This window comes from Spinacia oleracea, chromosome 2 (genome assembly GCF_020520425.1).
Source record: "Spinacia oleracea cultivar Varoflay chromosome 2, BTI_SOV_V1, whole genome shotgun sequence".
Classification (NCBI taxonomy): Eukaryota; Viridiplantae; Streptophyta; class Magnoliopsida; order Caryophyllales; family Amaranthaceae; genus Spinacia; species Spinacia oleracea.
The window spans coordinates 50,343,015-50,366,079 of record NC_079488.1 but is presented as its reverse complement, the minus strand read 5'-3'; the positions used below and the strand labels follow the sequence as shown (position 1 = coordinate 50,366,079).

General features: G+C 34.5%; 1 protein-coding gene across 4 annotated transcripts; it reads left to right on the top strand.

The window, feature by feature from the left end:
- The first annotated feature begins 2,446 nt into the window (after positions 1-2,446).
- Positions 2,447-23,065, top strand: LOC110798276 (ADP-ribosylation factor GTPase-activating protein AGD12). Of its 4 annotated transcripts, none has more exons than XM_022003449.2 (9): positions 2,447-2,635; positions 4,750-4,841; positions 5,107-5,188; positions 9,861-9,936; positions 15,680-15,843; positions 16,706-16,853; positions 17,315-17,431; positions 18,548-18,643; positions 22,472-23,065. In XM_022003449.2, exons 2-9 carry the CDS (start codon positions 4,805-4,807, stop codon positions 22,787-22,789), a joined length of 1,038 nt encoding a protein of 345 aa, XP_021859141.1. In that variant the 5' UTR covers positions 2,447-2,635; positions 4,750-4,804; the 3' UTR covers positions 22,790-23,065. The 4 variants fall into 4 exon arrangements, with proteins under 4 accessions (XP_021859141.1, XP_021859144.1, XP_021859142.1 ...); XM_022003452.2 differs by having other exon boundaries at positions 2,450-2,635; positions 22,508-23,065; XM_022003450.2 differs by lacking the exon at positions 2,447-2,635 and adding an exon at positions 2,661-2,865.

Here is a 23,065-nt window from a genome sequence, read left to right as displayed (position 1 = left end):
GGGCCGAGGACCTTGTTTAGTAAGTTGAAACTTTATACCCATATACAGGGTTGATCATGGTTAAAGGAAAGGTTGGGTAAATTGGAATGAGTCTTGATTGATGTCTTTATGATCACGTACGTAATTCTAAGATAAAAACAGTTGTGAACGAATGTGGATTATATGCCTTATGTGATTGTTGAGTCATAACAGAGTCTCAATTTGTAAATCATGTAAAGTGAAACTGAGTAGCAATAGCTTTAGACTGTGCACGTCTAAAGTGACGGACAAACATGAGTTGGGGTTCATGGTGGTAGCCCATGGCCTTTATCTCGGACTGGATTGATCACCGTGTCCTATTTTTATTCAAATGTTCCTCGATATCGAAGGTCTCTGAGGTTACGGAGTCGCGCCCGTACCTCGTCTTCCTTAGTGAAGGCTGTCGGACGGTCAACTCGGTCCATTGTCTATTTCAACTAAAATAATATTATTGCTAAAAGTCTAGCCTAGTCTAGTCTGGTCAAGTATGGTCGTCAAACTATCATGTTTTGTCTGCCTTTATTTGTGTTCATTAGTACCATGTTAGGGTTGTTCGTTTAATAGAATCATGTTAGGATTATTATTGATTTAGTATGTAGTACTCAGCTTTGCTGATTACGTGCTTTTGCTTGTGCATGTTGATCATGGCTATGCCTTATTGATCCTGTGATGACCCAATCTTTGGTGAGCAGTCTCTAAGGATCAATAAGCATTGTCCATCTGTAGGTTTGAAGATGTTGCATCATTGGGATCGGGAATAGAGAGCTTGTATTTAGTTTTGATTTCCTAAGTTGACTTGGGTTTGTTTAATTGGACTTTAAACTTGTCGTACTATTTATATTTCCTTATTTTCGTTGGTTGATTTTTGGGACTAAACCTGTAATCGATTATTTATAAACCTAAAGTTAGTTTTATGTTTTCCGCTGCAAAATTCTTAATAAGCCGTTACGTTTTCACACGGGCGATAATGCCTTGATAATTCTCTACATTTTATATTAAAAGGTTAGTTTAGAAAAGAAAGAATTGTCGGGGTGTTACACTAAGGCTCCCGAAAGTCGACGATAAAGGTCCCGAACTTCCTCGGGCTTGTGTAGTGGCCTAAATCAACACGAAACGGGTCTAAAAAGACCAATTTCTCATTATCAAACCTGAAACTCAAAGCACACTAATTAACACATATTAGTACTAAAAATGGCTCCTAAGAGCTCATTTGACACAAAAAAGTACTAAGGGACGGGGGTGAAACACTATGTAAAACACACATATCAGATACACCACTAAATATAGGGATTTACATAGTTATGGAAAGCTTCTCATCTATGAAGTCAAAGAATTTGTTTACACAACCCGATTTAGAGCACTTAGTTACCGATTGCTATTGGTCCAAATCATCATTATTAGTTAAATATGAATATGAATTGCAGAAAATTCAATTCCATCCAAAACTGATACTAATACCCGCAAGCATTGATAAAAAATTGAACTACTTCAACATAACAAGCAACATATAGAATATATTCAACAATCAATGGAATATAAATTCATCAAAAATATCAAATTAATTCATAGAAAAAGAAAAGAGGGGAATCTAGAGAGGTGTAAGTACATGAGAAACTTGGTATTTATCAGGATGATATACTTGACTCCACTGGAGATAAGCTTTGTGGCAGAAAAAGAAAAGCAAGTACACTTGATTGATCTTACCGAAACAAAAATGATCGGAGGACATTGAAAAGGAGAAAGAAAGTTAAGGGGGCGGGGGAGTGATGAGACCTAGGACTCTAAAGGAATGGGGAGGAAAGAATCAGAGAAAGAAGTTAGAGTTTGAATGAAGAGGGGAGAAACTCTCAGAGAAAGCAAAGGACATGACGGGGAACGTGGCACCTGATTGGGGCAAGGGATGAATGTAAAACAAAAAAGAATTAAGGGCATTATAGTAATCTAATTATTACAGGAATAGTAAATGAAGTTCAAGCCTTTATTAAGGTTAAGATTAAGCTCATACCATGGTGTAGAATTGTAGACTTATGCATTTTAAGTTCCTACCATGATACGAGCTTAAATTCATAAGTGTATACCATGGTAGAAGCTCAAAATTCATAAGTATGTATCATGGTACAAGTTTAAAATTCATAAGTTTTAACAATGGTACAAGTTTAAAATGCGTAAGTTTATGAACTTTTTCCAAACAAAAAAAACCGGTGGAGGTCTTTCCTCACGCATTTGTCTTTTCTTCGGACAAATGCGTGGCAATTGGTAGTGGTTGGTTGATGAGGCGTCGCTAGAGGTATTTTCTTCAATAATAAAAGAGGTGAAAGTTGGGGAAAAGAGAAATGAAAAGTTAACATAAGAATATTCCTCCCTGAACGTGTAAGATAAAAAGAATAGGACGATTTTAAGTATATATATGAAGATAAAAATCCGCCATCTCCCTCTCATTCCCCACGAATCCACGATTATGCGCTAGCTTTGACCCCATTCAAAAAAAAAAAAAAAGACAAATTTAAAGAGCTCTGTCGCTATCATTTCTCTCTCCCATCCACAGCTGGCACCGAGGGGAATTCATTTCCAATGCTTGTGGATTTGGCGTCGCTAAGTCATTCTCCAGAATTCCCTGGTAATTTCTCATATTCTCAATTTCTTGTATATTTCTCAATTTCATCAAAATTATTTATTTGTTTTTATTTTTTGATGGCAAATGTTTTCGACTTTGACTCGGAAACATGTTTTTCTTTTCAATCAATTCTTCAATTATATTCCATTCTTATATAATTCTGTTAATTTCGATCAATTCTTCAATTTGACTCGGAGACACGTTTGATGATGCGACTGCGCGCTGTGAATCTGGTAGATTTTTAATCGATGTCTGAAAATGCTTTTGGAATTGCTGATTGTTGTTTGCCGTGATCTTCATTATGCTAATGTGATGCTCATATTATCTTGTTTATTCTTTCCAACCCGCCCAAATAAATTATAGTAATTACAGAAATTACCAAATTTTGTTTTGTTTTTCACATTTGCGACTTGTATTTTAACTTCTGTCCATATATATCTATTTTGCAGTTTGTACCTCCCTCATATTTTCCTAATAACATAGAACATGACTGATTTATTTTTTTATTTTTTTTATGTAAGAGAGTGGACTGTTTACTGGATGCATGTAATATTTTTTGTATTGTATGTACTCCGCCTACACAAATTCTTATTTATAATGGGTGTACAATAAATATTGTACACCGGAGTAAAAGTTGACTCAAAGTGCTTAAAAGTTACATTTATATATGTAAAAGTTATCTATTTTTTAATGATAAATTTTTTCATTTGAATAAAAATTATTTCTTCAAAATCACTAATAATGTATAAATTAATCATTTAACCCTTTAAAATGTTTATCTATCAACTTTTTAATTTTATAATATAAAAGTTACAGAATAATAGGTTAAAGTTACAAAAAACTTCATAAAAATTATCTTGGTGTACAATAAATTTATTGTACACCTTGTGCGCGCAAGACCTTTTGCTCCACCTATCCTCGTTTGTTTGTCCCATTTGTCATTTTAGTCTGTACCCAAAAAATTGGCCCTTTAATATAAATGCTCATAGACCACAATTTACTGTTACATAAAATACATTTGGCTCACCACTTTTGTCTTTTCTCAATTCCACTCACCCATTTTTTAATAAAGCACATTTGGTTCAAGGGTAAACAATAAGGGGTTCATGGAGCAAACAATAAGGGACTAAGGGAGTATGCATCATCCAACGAACACATACCTTTGACCATCGTTAACTTTAATTATCACTTATAAAACTACAAAAAAAAGAAATATATTCGAGACAAATCCAATAACGTTTTAACATAATAACATTTTCTTTTAATCCACACAGTTTAAATTTCATGCTTGCATGCATGAAGTTTTACCACTAATATCTTTAATTATAAGTTGTTGGCCTCCAAAATTTCTCTTAGATACATTAAGTAATGACTCACTGAAGATGTAAGCAATCCTTGGATTGGCCTGCATATGCTTTGATTTTTCGCGCTTTTAAAAGTAAATGCCACCTGTACAATGTATCAGATGGAAATCAGGGTTTATGAACTACAATTAGCTATGATCTCAGATTCGGCTTTTAACCAGCCATATTCATGCCAACACGACCTGACCCGGGTGTGGACATGGAGTATGGGTCAGCTTCGCTTGGGAGAAAATAGACATGACTTGTATGGGTTGATTTTTGAAAGAGGAAAGAAAATGGCCGCAAAACTCAAATTCTATCCCTCTCATCTTAGTTTGATACCCATTAATCATTAATTTTAGTTGAATCATCATCAGTTTTATTTGCATAATTGAAAATCTTTTATCTGATATCAAAAAATGAAGAGGAAGGGAAATTTGAAGTTAAGAATTTTGCAATAAATATCAAAACCAAGACTAAAATACTGATTTGATTTGGGGTAGTCTTATATATGCTAATACATCTTTCATTTATTTCGTTTTTTGGGTTTAGTGTTTGGAGATGGAGTTGGGCCTTTTGCTATCATAGATTATACCCCAAATACTTTGTCAGATTGTTAGTATCGTAATTGTGAGAATAGCATGATGATGTAACATTAATACGCTTTAACAATTTTTAATGGCAATATTATTGTAGTTGCTGTGAAGACTTCACCTCTGTTGCTTTTTGGTTTAATTTTAATTGTTTCTCACTCTTATCTTTATTGGATGATAGGTTTTCATCAGGTATATCAGTTTATTTTGGATGAGTGAAGTCTATAGGTAAAGCAATGAATAACCGCTCGGAGCTTGGTAGACCCACTTCAGGTACTTGTATACTAAAATTTCTTGACTAGTTTAGATTTGTAGCCTGGGTAGTAATAGATGGTTATTAATATCTATCTACTTGTTTAGACTAGTTAGAAGTAACAATATTTTTTGACCTCTTAGAATCCTACACCCCTACCGATATTACAATCCATTCTTGGCGCAACTTTGTTACAATATCAGGACTAGTTAGAGAATACATGCTATTTTTAACTTGCAAGAGAGCAGAAGCATGTTTGATGTCTTACCTTTTTTCCATTTTCAGGTAAAAGAAGGCTTAAGGATCTCTTGCTTCAAAAGGATAACCGTTGTTGTGCTGATTGCAGTGCCCAAGATCCTAAATGGGCGTAAGTCCTGTTAGGAGTTTTTATTTTTCCAACTATTTAGTCGCTTCCTCCGGAGAGTATTTTGCTTTTATTGCACATTTATGTTTCAATTTCATCCATGCTAGCAATTGCATGTTCTGTTTTTAATTTTTCGTGCTATGTTTTTGGTTTTGATTATCTATACCATTGCCCTTTTTGTTTACTTTTGGTCAAACACTTTAAAGGCTTAATCACATAGATCTATAATATCATTTTGTTTGGCCAAACGAATTTCACGAAACATGGGTGTTAATTTAGAGTCGATCGGATCTAAACATAACAATTTCATCGACCAAACCAAACAATAAACAAAACTATAAATGCTAGTGCAGGCGAATAGCCGAATAAGCATATAACCTACTCATAAGTTGTATAATTTTTTTAAAACTCTATTGTTCTGAATCACACGTTAATAAAAGCACATCCTAAAGAGCTTTATATAGGCAATATAATTCTAGAATAATATAACAAATAATCCTTAATTACGCAGAGCATAAACACCTAATTATACTAGGTCTCCTAAAATTAAAACAATTTTTTTCTACACGTAAAATCCGATTCTTAATGGACTAGTATAAAGGTGTAAGACTACTAATAAAATACTTAAAAATATGATTTATCCTAACTAGATTAGGATTAAACTTAGTAAGCTATGTCACGCCAAACACCAGCTCCACCATATGCCTCTTTGGACTCGAACCACGACGTTGACTTTGATTCTTGACAGTTGTATCTCAAATCCACAACTCTCTCTCTCTCTCTCTGTATATATATATATAGAGAGAGAGAGAGAAAGAGAGAATGAGAGAGGGTTGTTAGTATTCTAGTTATTTAAGAATGAATCTAGACCATTGGATTGGACGCGCTCATTAATGGCAAAATCGTAAATAATATGACTTTTGTCATACAAGTTAGAACATGTTGTGTGTATGTTTAGAACATGATGTATATATTTTTAAAACATAATGCATATTTTCTTAGAACATAATGTAAATATTTCTTCCAAACATGAAAGAAACCATTTAAAAAACCTCATCTTCTACTTCCAACTTTCCCCAAATTTCTTCAATTTTGCATTAATCTCAATTACTCCCAAATTTTCCAAAAATTCTCCAAACCCTTACAATATTCAGGCTTTGAAAATTTTGGTAGAAAAATAAATAATTTTCAAGAGGGAGAGAGTGGGGGAGGAATTTTTATTTTTTATTTTTATTTTTATTTTTATCAATTACACTTTGTATATTTTGCTTTTATGTAGAATTGAATTCGAGGTTAAATATTTTCATTGAAATGGACTTTTTCAATGGAGGAGAAAAAGATGGGTGCGTAAGATTGAGCGGGGAAAAGAGGAAAGAGAAGGGAAAATGGCTAAAGTTATTTAGTACCTATGCAACATTTTTTAGAACATGGACTCATTAGGCTTAGCCGCTTAGGACATTAAAATCAAGGCTTTAAACATGTGCAATACCATTTAGAACATCAGACTTAAATTTTTAGAACATAGTCTCAAAAAGAGGAATAACATGAAACTCTACCTATAAAAGTTGAATCTCAGAAAGTTTGATTATGAATTTCATTAAATTCGTGAAGAACTTCATTGAATTTGAGCTTCAAGTTTCAATGGAGTCTATTGGAGGAGAGAGAATGGTTATTCTTGAGTAGAATGGATCTACTGGAGGAATTTGAAACAAAACTGAATTAGTATTTATTGAATTCAAACTAAATAATTCGGGTTACGTGAAAGTTGATAAAGAAAATCGTTGAATTTTTTAACAATTTGTTGTATTTAAGCTTGAAGCTTAAATGGGGTATTCTAATGGAGGAGAGAGATGGGTAATCCTAATAAGATAAAAATGGGTCTCCTTGAGGAGAGAGATTCAAAATCAAATTGTTACCTATCGAATTCAACCCGAGTAAGTTCAATTTCTGAAAAATTGATGAAGACTTTATTTGAAATTTGAAGAATTTCGTTGACAATAGGAGCTTGAAGCTTCAATGATGAAGTTGTTGAATATATATTTTTTTTACACAAAGAAGGAGATTATAGTACAAAAGGGTTAAAAGAGAACCCCAACAGTCACAAGATACTTTAGTTATAAAAGGGTTAGCAGTGAAAACCGAGCTTAAACCCAAGCTGAGAATAAGCCATACTGAAAGCAAATGTACGAAACGAAGAAGTTCATAACTAAACAACAGCAAAAAGATGGAGCAGATATAAAAGAACATTCAGCACACACTCCATGGAAAAGATCTTCAAAAAAGGATCAAGAATCTGGTGTAGGGGTTTCCTTCTCATAGTCTGCAACACCACTTTGAGGAGGTTGATAGTGGTAAGTCTTGGCAATTCCATGCTTCTTCCGATGTCAGCAAGCCCATGAGCCACCTTATTAGCACTAACGTTTGACATGTAAGATTGTCGCAACCCAGTTCCTTTCAAGAAGAGAGACAACATCAATGATTGTAGAAGCAAGCCACTGATCAGTATAAGCTTGAGGATTCTCCGACATATACTTGAGAGCTTGTGCATCTGTTTAAGTTCAAAGTGGGAGATTTTCCTTTCCCAGGCAATTAGGAGACCTTCCTTGGTAGAAGTAAGCTCAGTAGAGGCGGGGCCAATGCTCTGTCGCACCTAATTACCCCTCTACCCCCTACATTATTGATGTTTAGCCATGACCCTTCCGTGTTCAGCTTGAAATAAGAAGCAATGGGAAACCTGGCATAAAGATTGAACGAGGAAGAGGAGGATACCTCAGACTGCAACATAGAGTTAGTGAACTTGTAGTCTGCCCAAAACTTATTATAGAAACTTCAAGCATTTCCCAATTTTAACTTAAAAACTGCATTTTTTATGTAAGACCAAATATGCCAGATGCAAACAGAAAAAATGATTTGCCATTCAGTGGAACCTTTCAGATTATAAGAAACCCAGTCATGCGGTTATAAGAAAAAAAAGAGTCATATCCGGATTGAAAAGATGTCCATGATATTGGAAGATCATTGACCAAAACACAACAGTACTATGGCAATCTCTAAACATGTGAAGGTTAATGTTATCTTCAATAAAAGTTGTACAACAGACACAAATAGGATAAAGATTGGACACTTTTAATGAGAGTTTTTGCAAGTGGAAGAGTGGAATGACTGACATTCCACAAGAGCATTCTATTTTTATAAGGAACATGTATTTTTTTGGAGTTTTTTCAGGTGACATGAATAGAGCATGAAGGTGAGCGATGGGAAGGAGATGTGGAATTGTAAGCAGATTTTATAGTAAAAGATCCTTTCTTGTCTATAGTCAACGAAGAGAATCATTTTTATCAATCGAGGTGGAAAGAGGAATAGCTTCAATAAGGACAGAGAGAGAAAGTTGGGAATGAGATGAGATATGCTAGATAAATCCCTATTTTTCTTTTTTGGCAAATAAAGAAACTTTTATTACCAAAAGAGAGTAGCAACAACTAACAATTTAGAACAAACACTCCACTACGAAATAAACAACCAAAAGAAAAGATTAGAAAAACCACCCTCTAGGAAATGAGAGACTCTGACTTCCTCAAAAGCCACAAAAAACCAAAGCAATCAACAACTCTGACAAAAGATCAGAAAAGATTACAACATTAAGCTAATTATGCTCTCAGAGCACCTCTAAAACAAATCTCCTTAAATAAGGCAGAGCTTGTAAAGACTCTAAAGTGGGCTTTAGAATCTAGAATGGTGATATTTGGCATTAGATATATTGGTTTATCACCAACCCAATGATGGGAAGTGTCTTTTCCATTACCGATGTCGACAATAATCCCATTCCTAGCAATTTCACGACCTTTTAAAATATCTTTCTGTAACGGAGAGGAGTTTGACATAGGGTTACACTAAGCATCGAGACGATAAGATTTGAACCCAAATCTTATTTGGTTGCGTTAGGATTTTCCATCCCAATTTTGCCATAAAGGCTAGATTCCAACGTTTTAGGTTTTTTAATTTCAAGGCCACCTATGTTTATGAGATCACAAACTCCTTCCCAATTTGTACGGGGAATGTATTTAGAACGATCAACCCTATCCCAAAGGAACGCTTACATTTACTTTCTAATTCTTGAGTAATTGAATTGGGAACTCAGGGAAGGATACCAGTTTGCGTAACATAAAGAGGGTAGGCGTTTAAAAACAGATTTAATCATCGTGGTTCTCCCTTCCATATTCAAAAGCTTTGCTTGCCAACCCCTTATTTTACTAGTTGTTTTACCTGGAAGGTTAAAGAACTCAGACTTTTTCAATCTCGTTGTGGCAATTGTATTTCCTAGATATTTCCCAAAGGTAATGGTGTCCTTAAAAGAGCATAAGGCCTTTATGGATATGCTTACATTATAGTTCATTTTTTTCAGGAAAATAAGAGAAGATTTAGAAAAATTAACTTCGAAGTCTCGAAAGAATTTTAAAATCCTCTAGGGTTTTAAAGCATAATCTCAATATTAGAGGCCGTAGCTTTATCAAAAAGGAAAACATCATCTGCATAAAAAAGATAAATTTATATTTTTCGATCTTAATCCAGGAGGATGTTTCGCATTTTACACTTATTGGAAGTTATTAATGGAATAAATACGTTTTCCTTTCAGCTGTCTGATTTTATTAAAAAGTTCGATTTTTCTGTTTTTCAGATCCGCAAATGTTGGAGTTTTTATATGCTTAAAATGTTGTGGTGTGCACAGAAGCCTTGGAACTCATATATCAAAGGTACTTGCACAATATCGTCCCATATTAGTTCTAGGTGATAAGTGGTTGTTTGGTTATCAAATTTTATTTTTTTGAAAAAGTAGATGTGAACGGAAAAAATGAGGTAATACTTACTGAAAAAATAGATGTAATCCGAGATAATGGGGTATTTTTATATTGAACGTGAGAGAGTGTGGGGCACTAACATTTTTATAGTGGGGAGAGTGATATACTAAAATAATGGTGAGATCTTTCACAAAATAGAAGTGTAAAACTAATCTAGGACACATGGAGTATGCATTATGCATTACTGCTTCCGTTTTTTTAAATGCATCACTTGTATGGGCACATAGCTTTAGGAGGCCCATGCAAAATAATTATTAAAAGGTGCAAGTGGACAAATAGATAATTTTTTTATAGAAAAGTTGACAAGAATACTCACACCTTTCTCCGATCTTCTTTAGACCTTTCACAGTCCCAAGTTAAATGAATTTAATAAGATTACTTAAAACATTGTAGGGTGTCTTCTTTTAATGGACCTTAGTCATAGATGACCGGCAACACATCTGACGTGTCATGTATGATTACTCTTATTGCTTTTTACTTTTCTTTTTCATCCTTTAATTGACAAAGGAACCCCTGCATTGGGTTTTCTCTTGAATTACTTTTGTTTAAGTTTTTCTCCTATTCATTGAACCTTTTCCATTTCAAAATCCATTAATTGGTATATAACTTTTACTCACTCCTTATCGAAGTAATGGTTACACTGACGAATCAAATAAAACCTCACACGACTATATTTTTCCTTACCCATACATCACAAATGATAGTCAAATTGAAAATTTATGAATAGTGTCAAAAGTCAAAGTGTCCCCATTAAAAAGAAACAGAGAGAGTATTTAATTGAGCAGCTGGTATAGGAAATACCTATAACTAATGACTTTTGTAGCTGACTACATGAATGCAATAGGCCAAAAGGCTCTCAAACTTGATCTATATTATCATAAAGTATATGACCACAAAGGATCAGAAGTTACAAACTACATCACCATTTTATGGCTGATAAAACCAGCATAACTCATCTAAATTAAATGTCCTACATTCACCTCCCCTGTACACTAACTCTCCTTTATGCTTCTTAAAGAAACCGTCATGTAACATTCTCCATCGTCATACAATAACCTGCTAACAAGAATTACAATTACAAATATAAAAATTCTGGAAACAAAATAATAAAGAAGGAAATACAATAACAAAGTATTAAAATTCAGAACATCTGCACAATCACTTCGTGATTAACTCACACAATTATGACAATCAAAATTGAAATTAATTTAACTTTATTGAATTACAATCCCGCAGATTATGGAAAATCGAAATTAACTTTCCAACTTTATGAATTTAATTGAAAAAGTTGCATTATCACTTTAATAATTAACTCACAAAAGTGGCACTGGTTGTCTCTTTCATTAACTCACCAAATTTCATCCCACTTCGAAAGTCATGCAGCAAAATCCCGTAACAAGACAAACTTTATACAAATTGAAGAATTAACAAATCAAAGAAAGAAAAGCAATTACCTTTTTTAGTTGTCAATCATACACATAATTGATTAACGTTTCTCTGCTTTAATTTTGGCCCACTGATGTTAATTTTAGGTAGGCAGGGAGACAACGAACGGTCGAGCTCTTGCAGAGAGGAGGAAGGAGAGTATTGGGAGGTTATTGTTGGAATTTAGGGTCATTAGTTGGGTTTAGAGGGAAAGATTACCCATCAGCAAATTTTTACCCATGTAGTCGGTGGCCAATTTTTTTACCCTTGTAGTCGGTGGCCAATGGACACCCTACAAAGACTGGACAAAGGTGGGAGTATTCTTGTCATTTTTTCCTTTGTTTATTAAAATAAAATACCAATGAGGACCATGATAGTGATAGCATGTGAGGGATAGTGGTTTTTTTAAAATTATTGAAGTGGGCACCACGAGGGAGAGACCTCCATGCAGAATAATTATTAAATGGTTCAAGTGGACAAATAAATAATTTTTTTATTGAAATAATAACAATGGAGACCATGATAGTGATAGCATGTGAGAGATGATGTTTTTTTTTTAAATTATTCAACTGAGGACCATTAGAGCGAGATAAGCTGGGAGTAATGAAAGAGAGAAAAATAATTAAATATGGTAGAAAGCTACCAAATGTAGAAGTGATGCATTTATATGTTACACATCTTCTCCCTTCTTCAATGTGGGATAATTGGTCCCTACTCACATATGGATTGATGTGGTTGTATTATCTTAACAATCTCACACGTGAGCCCCTTCTTCAAGGGCTCTCACTTATTAGGTGTTGATAACGAGTCATAGACCATGATAAATTTCATGGGCGGAGTCAAGCCCATGTTAAATAACATCACACCGATAACCTTCGTCGTCAGAGTATAAACATGTTCCATCCTAAAACAAATTGACAATTGGAGTAGCCCACTAATCTTATATGCTAGTCATCATCTGCCTTCTACTTTAATGTGTGACAATTGGTTACAACTCACATGTGGATTGTGGCTCATGGAGTGGCTCTTCAAGTAGCTCCCCAAGTAGCAATCCAACAAGAACTATCTCTTGGCCAACATTGGGGATCTTGAGTGGTTCTTGAGGGGCTCTTGAGTAGCTTTTCATGGAGAGCTACTTTTAGGTAGCTCTTGCCCAAGAGCCCTCAAAGAGTTGATTCTTGTTGAAAATGGGGAGTAAGTTTGAAAAGTGATAGTAACTTTGGTTAAAAAACAACTAATTATGGACCACCAAATGGTAAAAAAGAGATTAAATAGGTCACTTGAGGAACCAACCAATGTTGGGTGTTTTTAGAAATGAATTATTGAGTGTCTTGTAGAGAGATAGTGGTAGAGAGAGAGTGGGAGCCCTCAAAGAGCTCTTTTGAAGAGCCAATCAACGTACATGCTCTAACGGAAACTTCTTAGACCTCACAAAACCTAGGCTAGGCTCTTGATACCATTTTATATGGGTTTAATCAGACCCAATTAAGTATATAAATGAAGATCTGTAAACACGAGTATACGGAGTTTCAAAGCATGCAAGCATTAGAAAAAGAGAACGCTAAATACAACAACCGTCATAAGGAACCGACCGCGAAAAGCAACAAGAAAATTAAAGGGCTAAGGGAGAAAACTTTGAAAATATGCTCAAGGGAGAAACTTTTCAAAACTCAAGGAGGTAAGTAAAAGGATTATCAAAAGGAAATTTATATATGAAGTAATGACATGTCATCTACTTACACCCCGCCGCCCTCCGCCCTTCCCCTCCACCCTATTAAATGACATGTTATCACTTTCAATCACCTTCATCCTAGTTTTCTTAGGTCTTCTCCTAACCCCCACAATCTCATATACTCATTGCTTTGCCACTCTTAGCCGCCTATCAGGGTGCAACACTCGGTCTCCGCCTTACATGGCCAAACCACCTTAAGCGATTTTCCCTCATCTTATACTCAATAGGTGCAACCCCTAATTTATTTTTAGTTATCTCAGTCCTCAACCAATCTTTCTTGTATAGCCACACATCCAATACATCATTCGCATCTCTGCCACATTCATCTTATGAACCGGATAATGTTTCATAACCAACATTCTATACCATTAGTTATTGAGCTATGAAAGCAACTATAAATAATTGTGTTGTTTTAAATAACTACCTATGAAGAAATAATGGTTTTATTTGATTAACTAGTGACCATAACTAAAAGTTAATATAAGGTAGTTATCTCCAAAACTCGATTTATATTAGTCAGTTTCCCACAAATAACTTTATTACATATTTCGTAGATATATGAAAGCTCTCTCTCACTCACTTTATTTTGTACATATTTGCAACAAATTGAATAATCCGGGGATTTTAATTCCAATTTAGTTGTAGCTCACTAATTATTGGAGTTATTGTTCTTCTAACATGCAATAATCTAACAATTACCCATACTGAAATGCCTATTCTATAGAATTGGACATGATCCTAACAATCCATACCTTAAAAGTTAGGGCTAGGTACCTGTTGCTGCCTTAACAAATCGGAAGGGATTACCCTAAGGTCTCCCATACGTTGCCTGAAGTTCGGACATGGTAGATTTTGAGTGGCAGCTTTTGAATTTCAACGCAGTATGAAAGAACTAAAATGTGCTAGGAAATTAGTTAATGGAAGGGAAGAAGTGGGCTGTGAGCTGTGAGGGCCCATTCACAGACTTTTCTAACTTAGACTATTTTTTTCTTGAATAAAATTTCATAACGTTTAGTTTTTATTCAAAAACCAAACACTTATTCGGTAGTTGTTTTAGAGTTGATAATTAATATAAGAAGATAGTTGACAAAATTTTCTAATTCTTATTCATTTTGCTCGAACTTTAGTCATACAGTTTATTACTTCCTTCGTTCACTTTTGTTGTTTTTTGCCTTTTAGTTTTTTCCCATTGCATATCTTTGAGCACCAATAATTCAATATTTTTGTCTATGTTTAAAATAATGGAAGTTTGTTGATTATAAAGTACATATTGAGACAAATCCAACATGATCCCACAAAGTATGTTTTTTCTTAGACATTACACTCACGGTTGAAGTTTTGTGATCAAAATATTTTCCCTAGGAATATCAAAATGGAATGGAATGAGTAGAAATTTTTATTTAATTATGGAATTTTAACTTCCTAATATATTGGAAATTGCTAAATTTATAGGAATAAAATATTTGAGATTACTATGCGGAGAGTACCAACAATGGCCCCGAAGTGTAAGCCCATCCCGATTTTTACGTGTTAAAGCAGAAATGTTGTCCTTAGCACACGAGTCTGGTTAAAGCAAGCCCCCTTTTATTGGCTGTGGCCTGACCAATTATCACTTCTAGTTCTAGCCAGGGTCTGTTTCTGTAGATGGATCACTAATGGATGTCACTTATTGCTCATGATTCTTAGAACCAAGATTAGTATGAGTGAAGTGCATTTTGATGTCATGTATGAAAACGAGCTGAATGATTCGAATATCTCCTGCCTCTTTGCATTCTTCCCAGAGAAGAAGTAGGAAATCCATCACCTTGTGAAAGGGAAATTGAACATAGAAGTTCTTTTTGTTAACTCCTTACGAATTCAAGGTTCTGTATTACTAGAGTGCATTGTTGAGAAAATGACATGCTTTAACTGACTCCTATCCTCAGTCCTCCTTCTATAGTTGCATACCTAGCTTCGTCTAAAAACAAATTCAAAATAGAAACTTCTCAGATGTATAGCAAGCTAAGAAATATTGTAATGGTGATGAATACATGAATATGTCCTATTCTCCTATACACGGGTGCTTGATAGTGCTACCTAATTTCCTGATCCCCATCGGAAAAGTGAATTGTAGCATCAAAATTTTACATGTTTTGCCTAATTCAGCAAATTAGACTGGGAATTGTGAACCCGCTCCCAATCTCATTCTAGCGAATTATGTAACTATGGGTTCACTCTTCACTGTCTCATACTCATATGAAAAAAGCATCATAAGAACAACTATGGCTTCACTTCTTTACTGTCTCATACTCATATGAAAAAACATCATAAGAACAAATGCTTTGTTCAATAAGCACTTCACGTCCTTGCTGCTAATATGGATGTAAATATAACCTGCCTTTATGTCTTCCTTTGACACATTTCTCAATTCTACTCGACCTTACAAATCTTGCATTCAGGTTTAAGGATTTCTTTCAAGTGTATCTCTTATGGTTTTTCCAGGTTTTATCCGTGACATTAGATGAATGGTCTGATGAAGACATTGATGCGATGATTGAGGTTGGAGGAAATGCTGCGGCTAATGCAATATATGAGGCTTTTATTCCAGATGGATTTTCAAAGCCTGGACCTGATGCAAGTCATGATGATCGTATGAGATTCATCAGGTTTTATTCCTGTATTTTCTTTCAAGTTATTGATTGCTAGGTCTGATATGCTGCATTCTGAAGACTGTGCTCAGTCTGAATAGCCTATCACTTACCCTTTATTATGCCGCTCTCTAGTCTCTACATATTATTGTTCGCTCTCAAGGCATGAAAACTGTAGTAATTCAAAGTGCTCCCTCCGTCCCTTTTTTCAGTAGTAAGCACAATCTGAATGAATAACCTAGCACAATTTTGCAATGGAGAGTTTGTTGAACCGTTCTTGTACTCCAAAAGCAGGCCGTCATGGCTCTGGAAAGAGACAAAGAACGAAATTAAAGAATCTGAGTGTTCAAACCCATGGTTTCCTCCAAAGAAACATATTACCTCAACTTTGTTAAACCCAACAAAGCTTGTTCAATAAATATGGATTCACTTTCTGTTTTGGGGTGTTTCTGAAAGTTCTACTCACTTTTGTTTTATTTTACTTTTGGCCTACAAATTTTACCACTTTAACTTTATTTCCCCGTATTATTTACACCTTCCTACTCACTCTTTCTTAGTTTAATTTCTTTTTTTCTTACATAATCCACTTTTTTTTTACATCTCTTTTACTTGATTCACTTCTTTCTATACCCACTCACCTTTCCCATATTTACCTAGAAACAAGAGTCTACCGTAAGTGAGTAGACATAACGGAACGAGGCAGTATGAAACATGACATAGGACACTAATATTTTTATGTTTAGCTGTTCACTGACACGTGGCTGGTATGGTTCAATGATCTTTTTAGATGAAAAGGCATTGCATTATCCTTGGTTGAACTGAAACACTTTGTATTATTAACTTATATTTTTTTTTATTGTACCGCAACAATTCGACGTAGATCTAAGTATGAGCTTCAAGAATTCCTGAAACCTAGCTTGCGGATTCTTTCAATGCAACCTGTAAAGAGCTCGCTTCAACCAAGTTTTTCTAAAAAGCTCATGAGTAGTTTCCGAAGTTCACAATCATCTAAAAGATCGGAAAACTCTGTAAGTTTTTTAATTTCTTTCATCTTATTAGTGATTTCAAAGTGCATGGTGATTAAAAATGGAAACACTATATTGGTCTAAAGTAGATGCTACAGCTGTAAATTTGTGCTCCCATATATTGGGGCTAGTGCGGTAAACACTTTTGGTCAAACTACATAGTGCCGTCGTGAGAGTGCAAAGCTTATTATGTCTTATTAAAGCTTCAAAATAGATGACCTCCAGGTTGTAACTGCTTGACCAGCCTTGGTTTAGCTATTATGCTTGATTTCTTCTTTATTAAAACTGAAAAGATTGCTTTGGAATTAATTTTCTTTAGTAAATTTGTATGCATATGTTTTTTGTTTTTTTTGTCAGATTGCTTTGTGATTCAATCAAAATTCTGTCTTGTGCCATTATGTTGTCTATATTTTTTATGAAAGGATGTCTGATCTGTATAAATAAATGTTGAACTTTCTAAACAGGAAGGAATGGTAGAATTTATTGGAGTATTGAAGGTCAAAGTAGCAAAAGGGACAAATTTAGCTGTCAGAGATATGTTATCTAGTGATCCTTATGTTGTCCTTAATCTTGGGCAGCAGGTGAGTTACTGAAACTGAATGTTTCGACACATATTGCATGGTGCTGGTATGAACCTCATTAGATATTGCAGTTATCAGTCACATGCTGTCTGGTTATCCCCGTTAGTTTCATATGCATGCAAATGACAGCTACCTTTGTCCGGTTGTCCCCCATTGAACTGCCCGTTTCACCTCCGCACACGTTCTTAGCAGAGGAGCTATTGTAGTGGGGTTTTGTTGATTAAAGGTGAATAAAATTTAAGTTAGTAGATAAAGTTAATATTTCTTAGGGGATGCTAGAGAAATTGGGAACCCTGATAAAAGGATTGAAAACATATTTTATTTTGTGGACCCACCCAAATTGACAATTTGGCAGTTTAATGGGGATAGACATTTTGTGAGGTATGAGAAGTTTAATGAGGACGGAAGGGGTATATTACATATAGTTGTCTCTATTACATGTCCATTTCTGTTGGAGCCAAAGATTCATTTGTTCTTTTGGTTGTGGGATGTAATGGACTAAATCAAAATGGCTCTTAAACCTCTTCGCTTCCTTTCCATGAAGTAGAAGATGGTTGTCCCGTTGTCGTCCGGTTATCGCTTTTGGGTCAATTGGAAACAACCTCTCTGCAATTGCAGGGGTAAGGTTGCGTACACCCGATCCCCCCTTACCCCACTTCTTGCGGGAGCCTCTTTGAGGCAATAGGGTAATGATAATGATGATGATAATGATGAAGTTGTAACTAACTATGATGTTGAATTTCTCCCTCTTTTATTGTCTATGAAGACAAAAACAAATTATATGCAATAGTCTCTGAGAGTATCGTGACCCTTCTTTCCAAAGCTGAACGAGTTGGGAGTTAGAAATTTTTCGCTTTGAGCTATAATTGACTTGATAAATTGTCCTACCGAGGAGCATAAGAGAGAACCTATTTCAATTGAAATTTCAGGGTTGAGGCCATATGCATTCTGACTCCCCGCCTCCCCACCTGCAATTCACACTTGCTGGGTGCCTTGTACATTAGGTTGATCTATTTGGTTTTTGTTAAGCATGGGTTTTATCATAGTATTTATAAACTTATGCTTTATAAACTATCTTTTTTCCACATTGTTTATATTCTTAATTTACTATTCCAGACTATTCAAACATCTGTTGTAAAGAGCAACCTAAATCCGATTTGGAATGAAGAACTCTTGCTTTCTGTACCACAACGATACGGATCTGTAAAATTGGTAAGACTATCTTTTTCTTTTTAATAACTCCATCAGGTGCTCTTTGTGCAATTTGCTTCTCCTGTTTTTCCTGGCTATTACCGCTGCTTTTACCTACTCGCTGGCATGATCGTATGATCAACATTTTTTATGTTGATTTTCATCAACAAATTATCTTCAATTATTTTTGAACAGGGTAATTTTTCCAAAAAAAATTCTAAATAGAACAAATCGTTCTCGGCTTCTCGCTGGGGTTTAATCCCTAAGGTCCACATGTGAGATAATTTTTTTTATGTTTTTTAATTCTACTTAGTTTGTGAACTACATAAATATTTCCACTTATGCAAAAGAGGTTTTCTGGACCTGCCACCAAATGCCTATATATTGAACTGGAAAAATAATCTAAAATCGTTTCGGAATTTCAACCTTGGACGTTGCACATAGTATGTAAATGTAAAATACAGAGATGATGGAAAAAATTGATGCATTAGAGGGAATGAGCAAGAGAGAGTGATAGAGAAGATGGAGAAATTTGAAGCCGGTTTGTTGAGTGTGTATACCAAGATTTTGATTATGGTCTCATGGAGGAAATTTTGTGGGGGAAATTCTGCTAAGGTCCTGTTGTGTTTAGATAAGTTCAAATAATTTCAGATTAGGTAAGAGATTAGAGTTTTGCCATGGTATTTGGTGTGGATTTCAACCCCTACTTTAGTAAAGTTTATAGAAATACATGAATCTTGTAACAAAGTTTAGATATTAGATAGTTTTTGAAGTTTTGTATCAAAAGAAAACAATGTTTCCGTACACCTTCACTTCTAAACTTATGGTTCAAATTTTCTTAGAACCTAGATCCCTCTTCGAAACTCTAATCCTAAAACCACTCTTGATTTCGGATCAATGGAAGTAAGTTTGATAAACTCACAGACAATCCAAAACATCACTTTAAAGTCAAAACTCTCTTGCTAACTCGTTCGTTAGGAGGGTGTATTTTTCATGCTTGGGGCGTATGCCCAATACTTCTTAGAGTTTGATATGCACCATTATTGCACCATACAACCAGATATTAACTCCTGAAACTCTAAAAGAGCAAGGAGACAATCTACCTTGATCTCCAAGCCACACTACTTCAATCTTACCAAGGAAGGAAAACAAGAAGCTAATGAATACTTTCCTGCTTAAATTAGGAAATATATAAACAAATTGTTAACAACTTGGAACAGAATCTAAGTAAAATAGTCAGTCCTATTAAGCAAAACACATATGAAATGGACTACACAGTAAGCACAATACTAAGCCCAATTTACAATTTAGCTGTATGTTATAATGCAAACATCATGAGCTAGGAAAAACCATTGGCTTATTTACTAAAGCCAATTTGTCAACAGCTACCTATTATGACATACTCTTTGATATAACTACTTAATTTGTGCATTTTTGTAAATAACTACTCCCTCCGTCCCGGAATACTCGCAACGCTTCGACTGGACACGCTTGCCAATGCACAACTTTGACCATCAATTTCTTTAACTACATATTATAAAAACTTATAAAATATTAATATTTTGAAAATATATATTAAGATGAAGCCAACAATATATTATATACTAACATTTGTTTTCATATACTTGAAATAAAATAGGGTCAAAGTGAATTATGTGAATAGTGCAAAAAGTCAAACCGTTTCAAGTATTCCGGGACGGAGGGAGTACATAATATGATATGTCTGTTTTGTAACCCTGCCTAAACACGATATTAGCCCGCAACCCCTTCCCTTCCTTTATCTTTTCCCTTTTCCTCGTTGATTTTCTAAATCCCGTTAGGCGGTCTTACACAAAAGTTTCTGCCAAACAAATTCATTCAAAAAAATAAACATTTGAACTAAAATTCCAGTTTTAACTAATTTGGGCTTTTAAATGTTTTGGGTATACGCCAAACTTAAAAGTAATCATCCTTGGTTTTTGCACTTACTCTTCAATTTAGAAATTAGGATTTCAATTTTGGGGTAAAATATGATAATTAAACATTAGGGTTTTCAGTTTAGGGTTGCCTGTAAGATCTAGATTGTATAAGGGCTCTCCTGTAGTCATTAACGTAAATGATTTGGTGTCCCCCTGTAGAATAAACTACAATACCCTCAATGACATTTAAATAAATCAAAATTGTATTAAATAAATAAATAAAAACTCATTTGGGGAGATTAGTCAAATAACACGAAAGGAATAAACAGGAAGTAATAAAAGAGAATAAAAATCAAACAATTACTCCGTAATTCTCTCCTCCGTATGTCTTTTGAGAGAACTCCGATACTCCATACATAACATATGCTTGTTAATGTTAATAATTTGGGAAAGAGGACGACACGCAAACAATGGTTGATCAAGTTTATTGAGGAAAATAAAACAGGTTAAGCAAATGTCACATAAATTCAAAACCCCTTATATGCGCACACATCGCGTGTACATGAGAAAATATTATGCTTTATTTTGTTATTACATTTTTGTATTGTTTCGAACTTTCGATGTTTGCTAAATATAGATACGTCTATTTTTCTTTAGAGAAGTTTTGAATAATTTCTTTTTTTGCATATAATTTCAGGGTAAATTGTAGTAACACAAATATGCTTCTTATATTCGCTCGTATCACGTGTATATACTTTATTTAACATATTATTTAAAGTTATAACACAAAATTTGCTTCTATTTGCGTGCATATGAGACTAGCTTATAATGTTGCAACTGGGAGCTTTACAAATCCATCTTTTTCTTGTCTGCAATGATAAATGTAGGTGATGACAGACCATAGCATAGTCATTTTTAATGGAAAGAGAGAGAGAGAACAACGGAAAATAGGATGCAAAAGCTAGAAGATTCAAATAGCAGTGATCTTGTTTGACAGAGGAATGTAGTTAATGGGTTAAAAGCCAGAGGAATAGAGTTAGTTACTTGAACAAAGTACTAATGAGTAATGGCCTCTATAATAATTTTAAAGTGAAGAGAATTGCTGGGAGGCGTTGGATGAAGGAAACTTTGACGGAAATGTTGTTTTGGTAGTGCAACCCAAATAAACACATAGGTAGTTAAATAAAAATCATACATATAGTTAGTTATTTTCAGAAAGTAGGTTATAATAGGTAAACTTTACAAATTTTCCTATTACTAAATATATAAATAAAAAGCAATTGAAGTTTCTAAGCAACATTACTAAGCTATTCTTCAAACAAGTGACAGAAGTGAGGAACTCTTGCTTAGATGCAAACAAATGGAAGCCCGTGACATCAAACACTAAGGTGACAGCTCGTCAAGAACAATCAACTTTGTATCAAAATAGATTCTTTTGAATGCCAAACTAGTACAACACCATCTCATCATGTAGTGACAATCAACTTTTTATCAAAATAGATTCGTTTGAATGCCAAACTATTACAACACCATCTCATCATGTAGTGGTCAAACTTATCAAAGAGGGTCACTACACATACGATGTCAACTGCTAAATGTGTGGTCTCTTTAGTCCTGATTTGATATTCATTCATTCATCTGAACTTATTTTCCCTTATTTGAACTTTTAGAATTTATTGCAGTAGTGATTTGAACTTATAGTGAACTCCTATTGGCCTTCATTTGAACTATTTTCTTGGAATAAATCAAAATAAGGTGAGGAAAAGTTAACAATAGTGTACTTTTGGATTTGAAATTATTTCCTTCCAAATAAACCCGTCTTAAAGAATACAATACGAATAATCGTACAAAATTAGTTGAGCAACAATATATAACTTTTTATTGATGTTATTGATATTGCACCTGACATGGTATGATTGGCTCACTACTGCGATAACTCTGATGCATTTAGTGGTTCGTATTGTCGTGTCTTGTTCCGCCTCTGCAGAAAGTGTTTGATCACGACACATTCTCAGCCGATGACATTATGGGTGAAGCTGAGATTGATATCCAGCCATTGATAACCTCGGCGATGGCTTATGGAGACCCAGGAATGTTTGGCAATATGCAAATTGGAAAATGGTTGAAGTCACATGATAATGCTCTTGTAGAAGACAGCATCATCAACATTATTGATGGAAAAGTTAGACAAGGGATGCAATTGAAGCTCCAGAATGTTGAATGTGGAGAGCTAGAATTAGAAGTGGAGTGGATGCCTCTTGAGCAATAATCAACGATATTTTAAACCCGGATATGAAATAGTTAAGTGGAAAAAAGAAAAGAAAAATGAACTTTACCATCTATCTTTTGGGCTTGATTTTTAAATTTATGACTAAAATTTTAAATTGTGAAAGATCTGCCGGCGTTGGATTTCAATTTACCATCTATCTTCTGGGCTTGATTTTTAATTTATGACTAACATTGAGAGAATTTACTTTGAAGGTCTGTAATGAGGTTTTTTCTAATATTTTGTAAGTAAATTACGGAGTATAAACTTGGTTGACAA

What these genes read in the sequence shown, in the direction of transcription:
- LOC110798276 (XM_022003449.2), top strand. Translation starts at nt 4,805, where the DNA reads ATGAATAACCGCTCGGAGCTTGGTAGACCCACTTCAG. An exon ending in GCCCAAGATCCTAAATGGGC is followed by an intron (nt 5,189 to 9,860) that starts GTAAGTCCTGTT and finishes TCTGTTTTTCAG; the next exon opens with ATCCGCAAATGTTGGAGTTT. An exon ending in GATCGTATGAGATTCATCAG is followed by an intron (nt 15,844 to 16,705) that starts GTTTTATTCCTG and finishes AATTCGACGTAG; the next exon opens with ATCTAAGTATGAGCTTCAAG.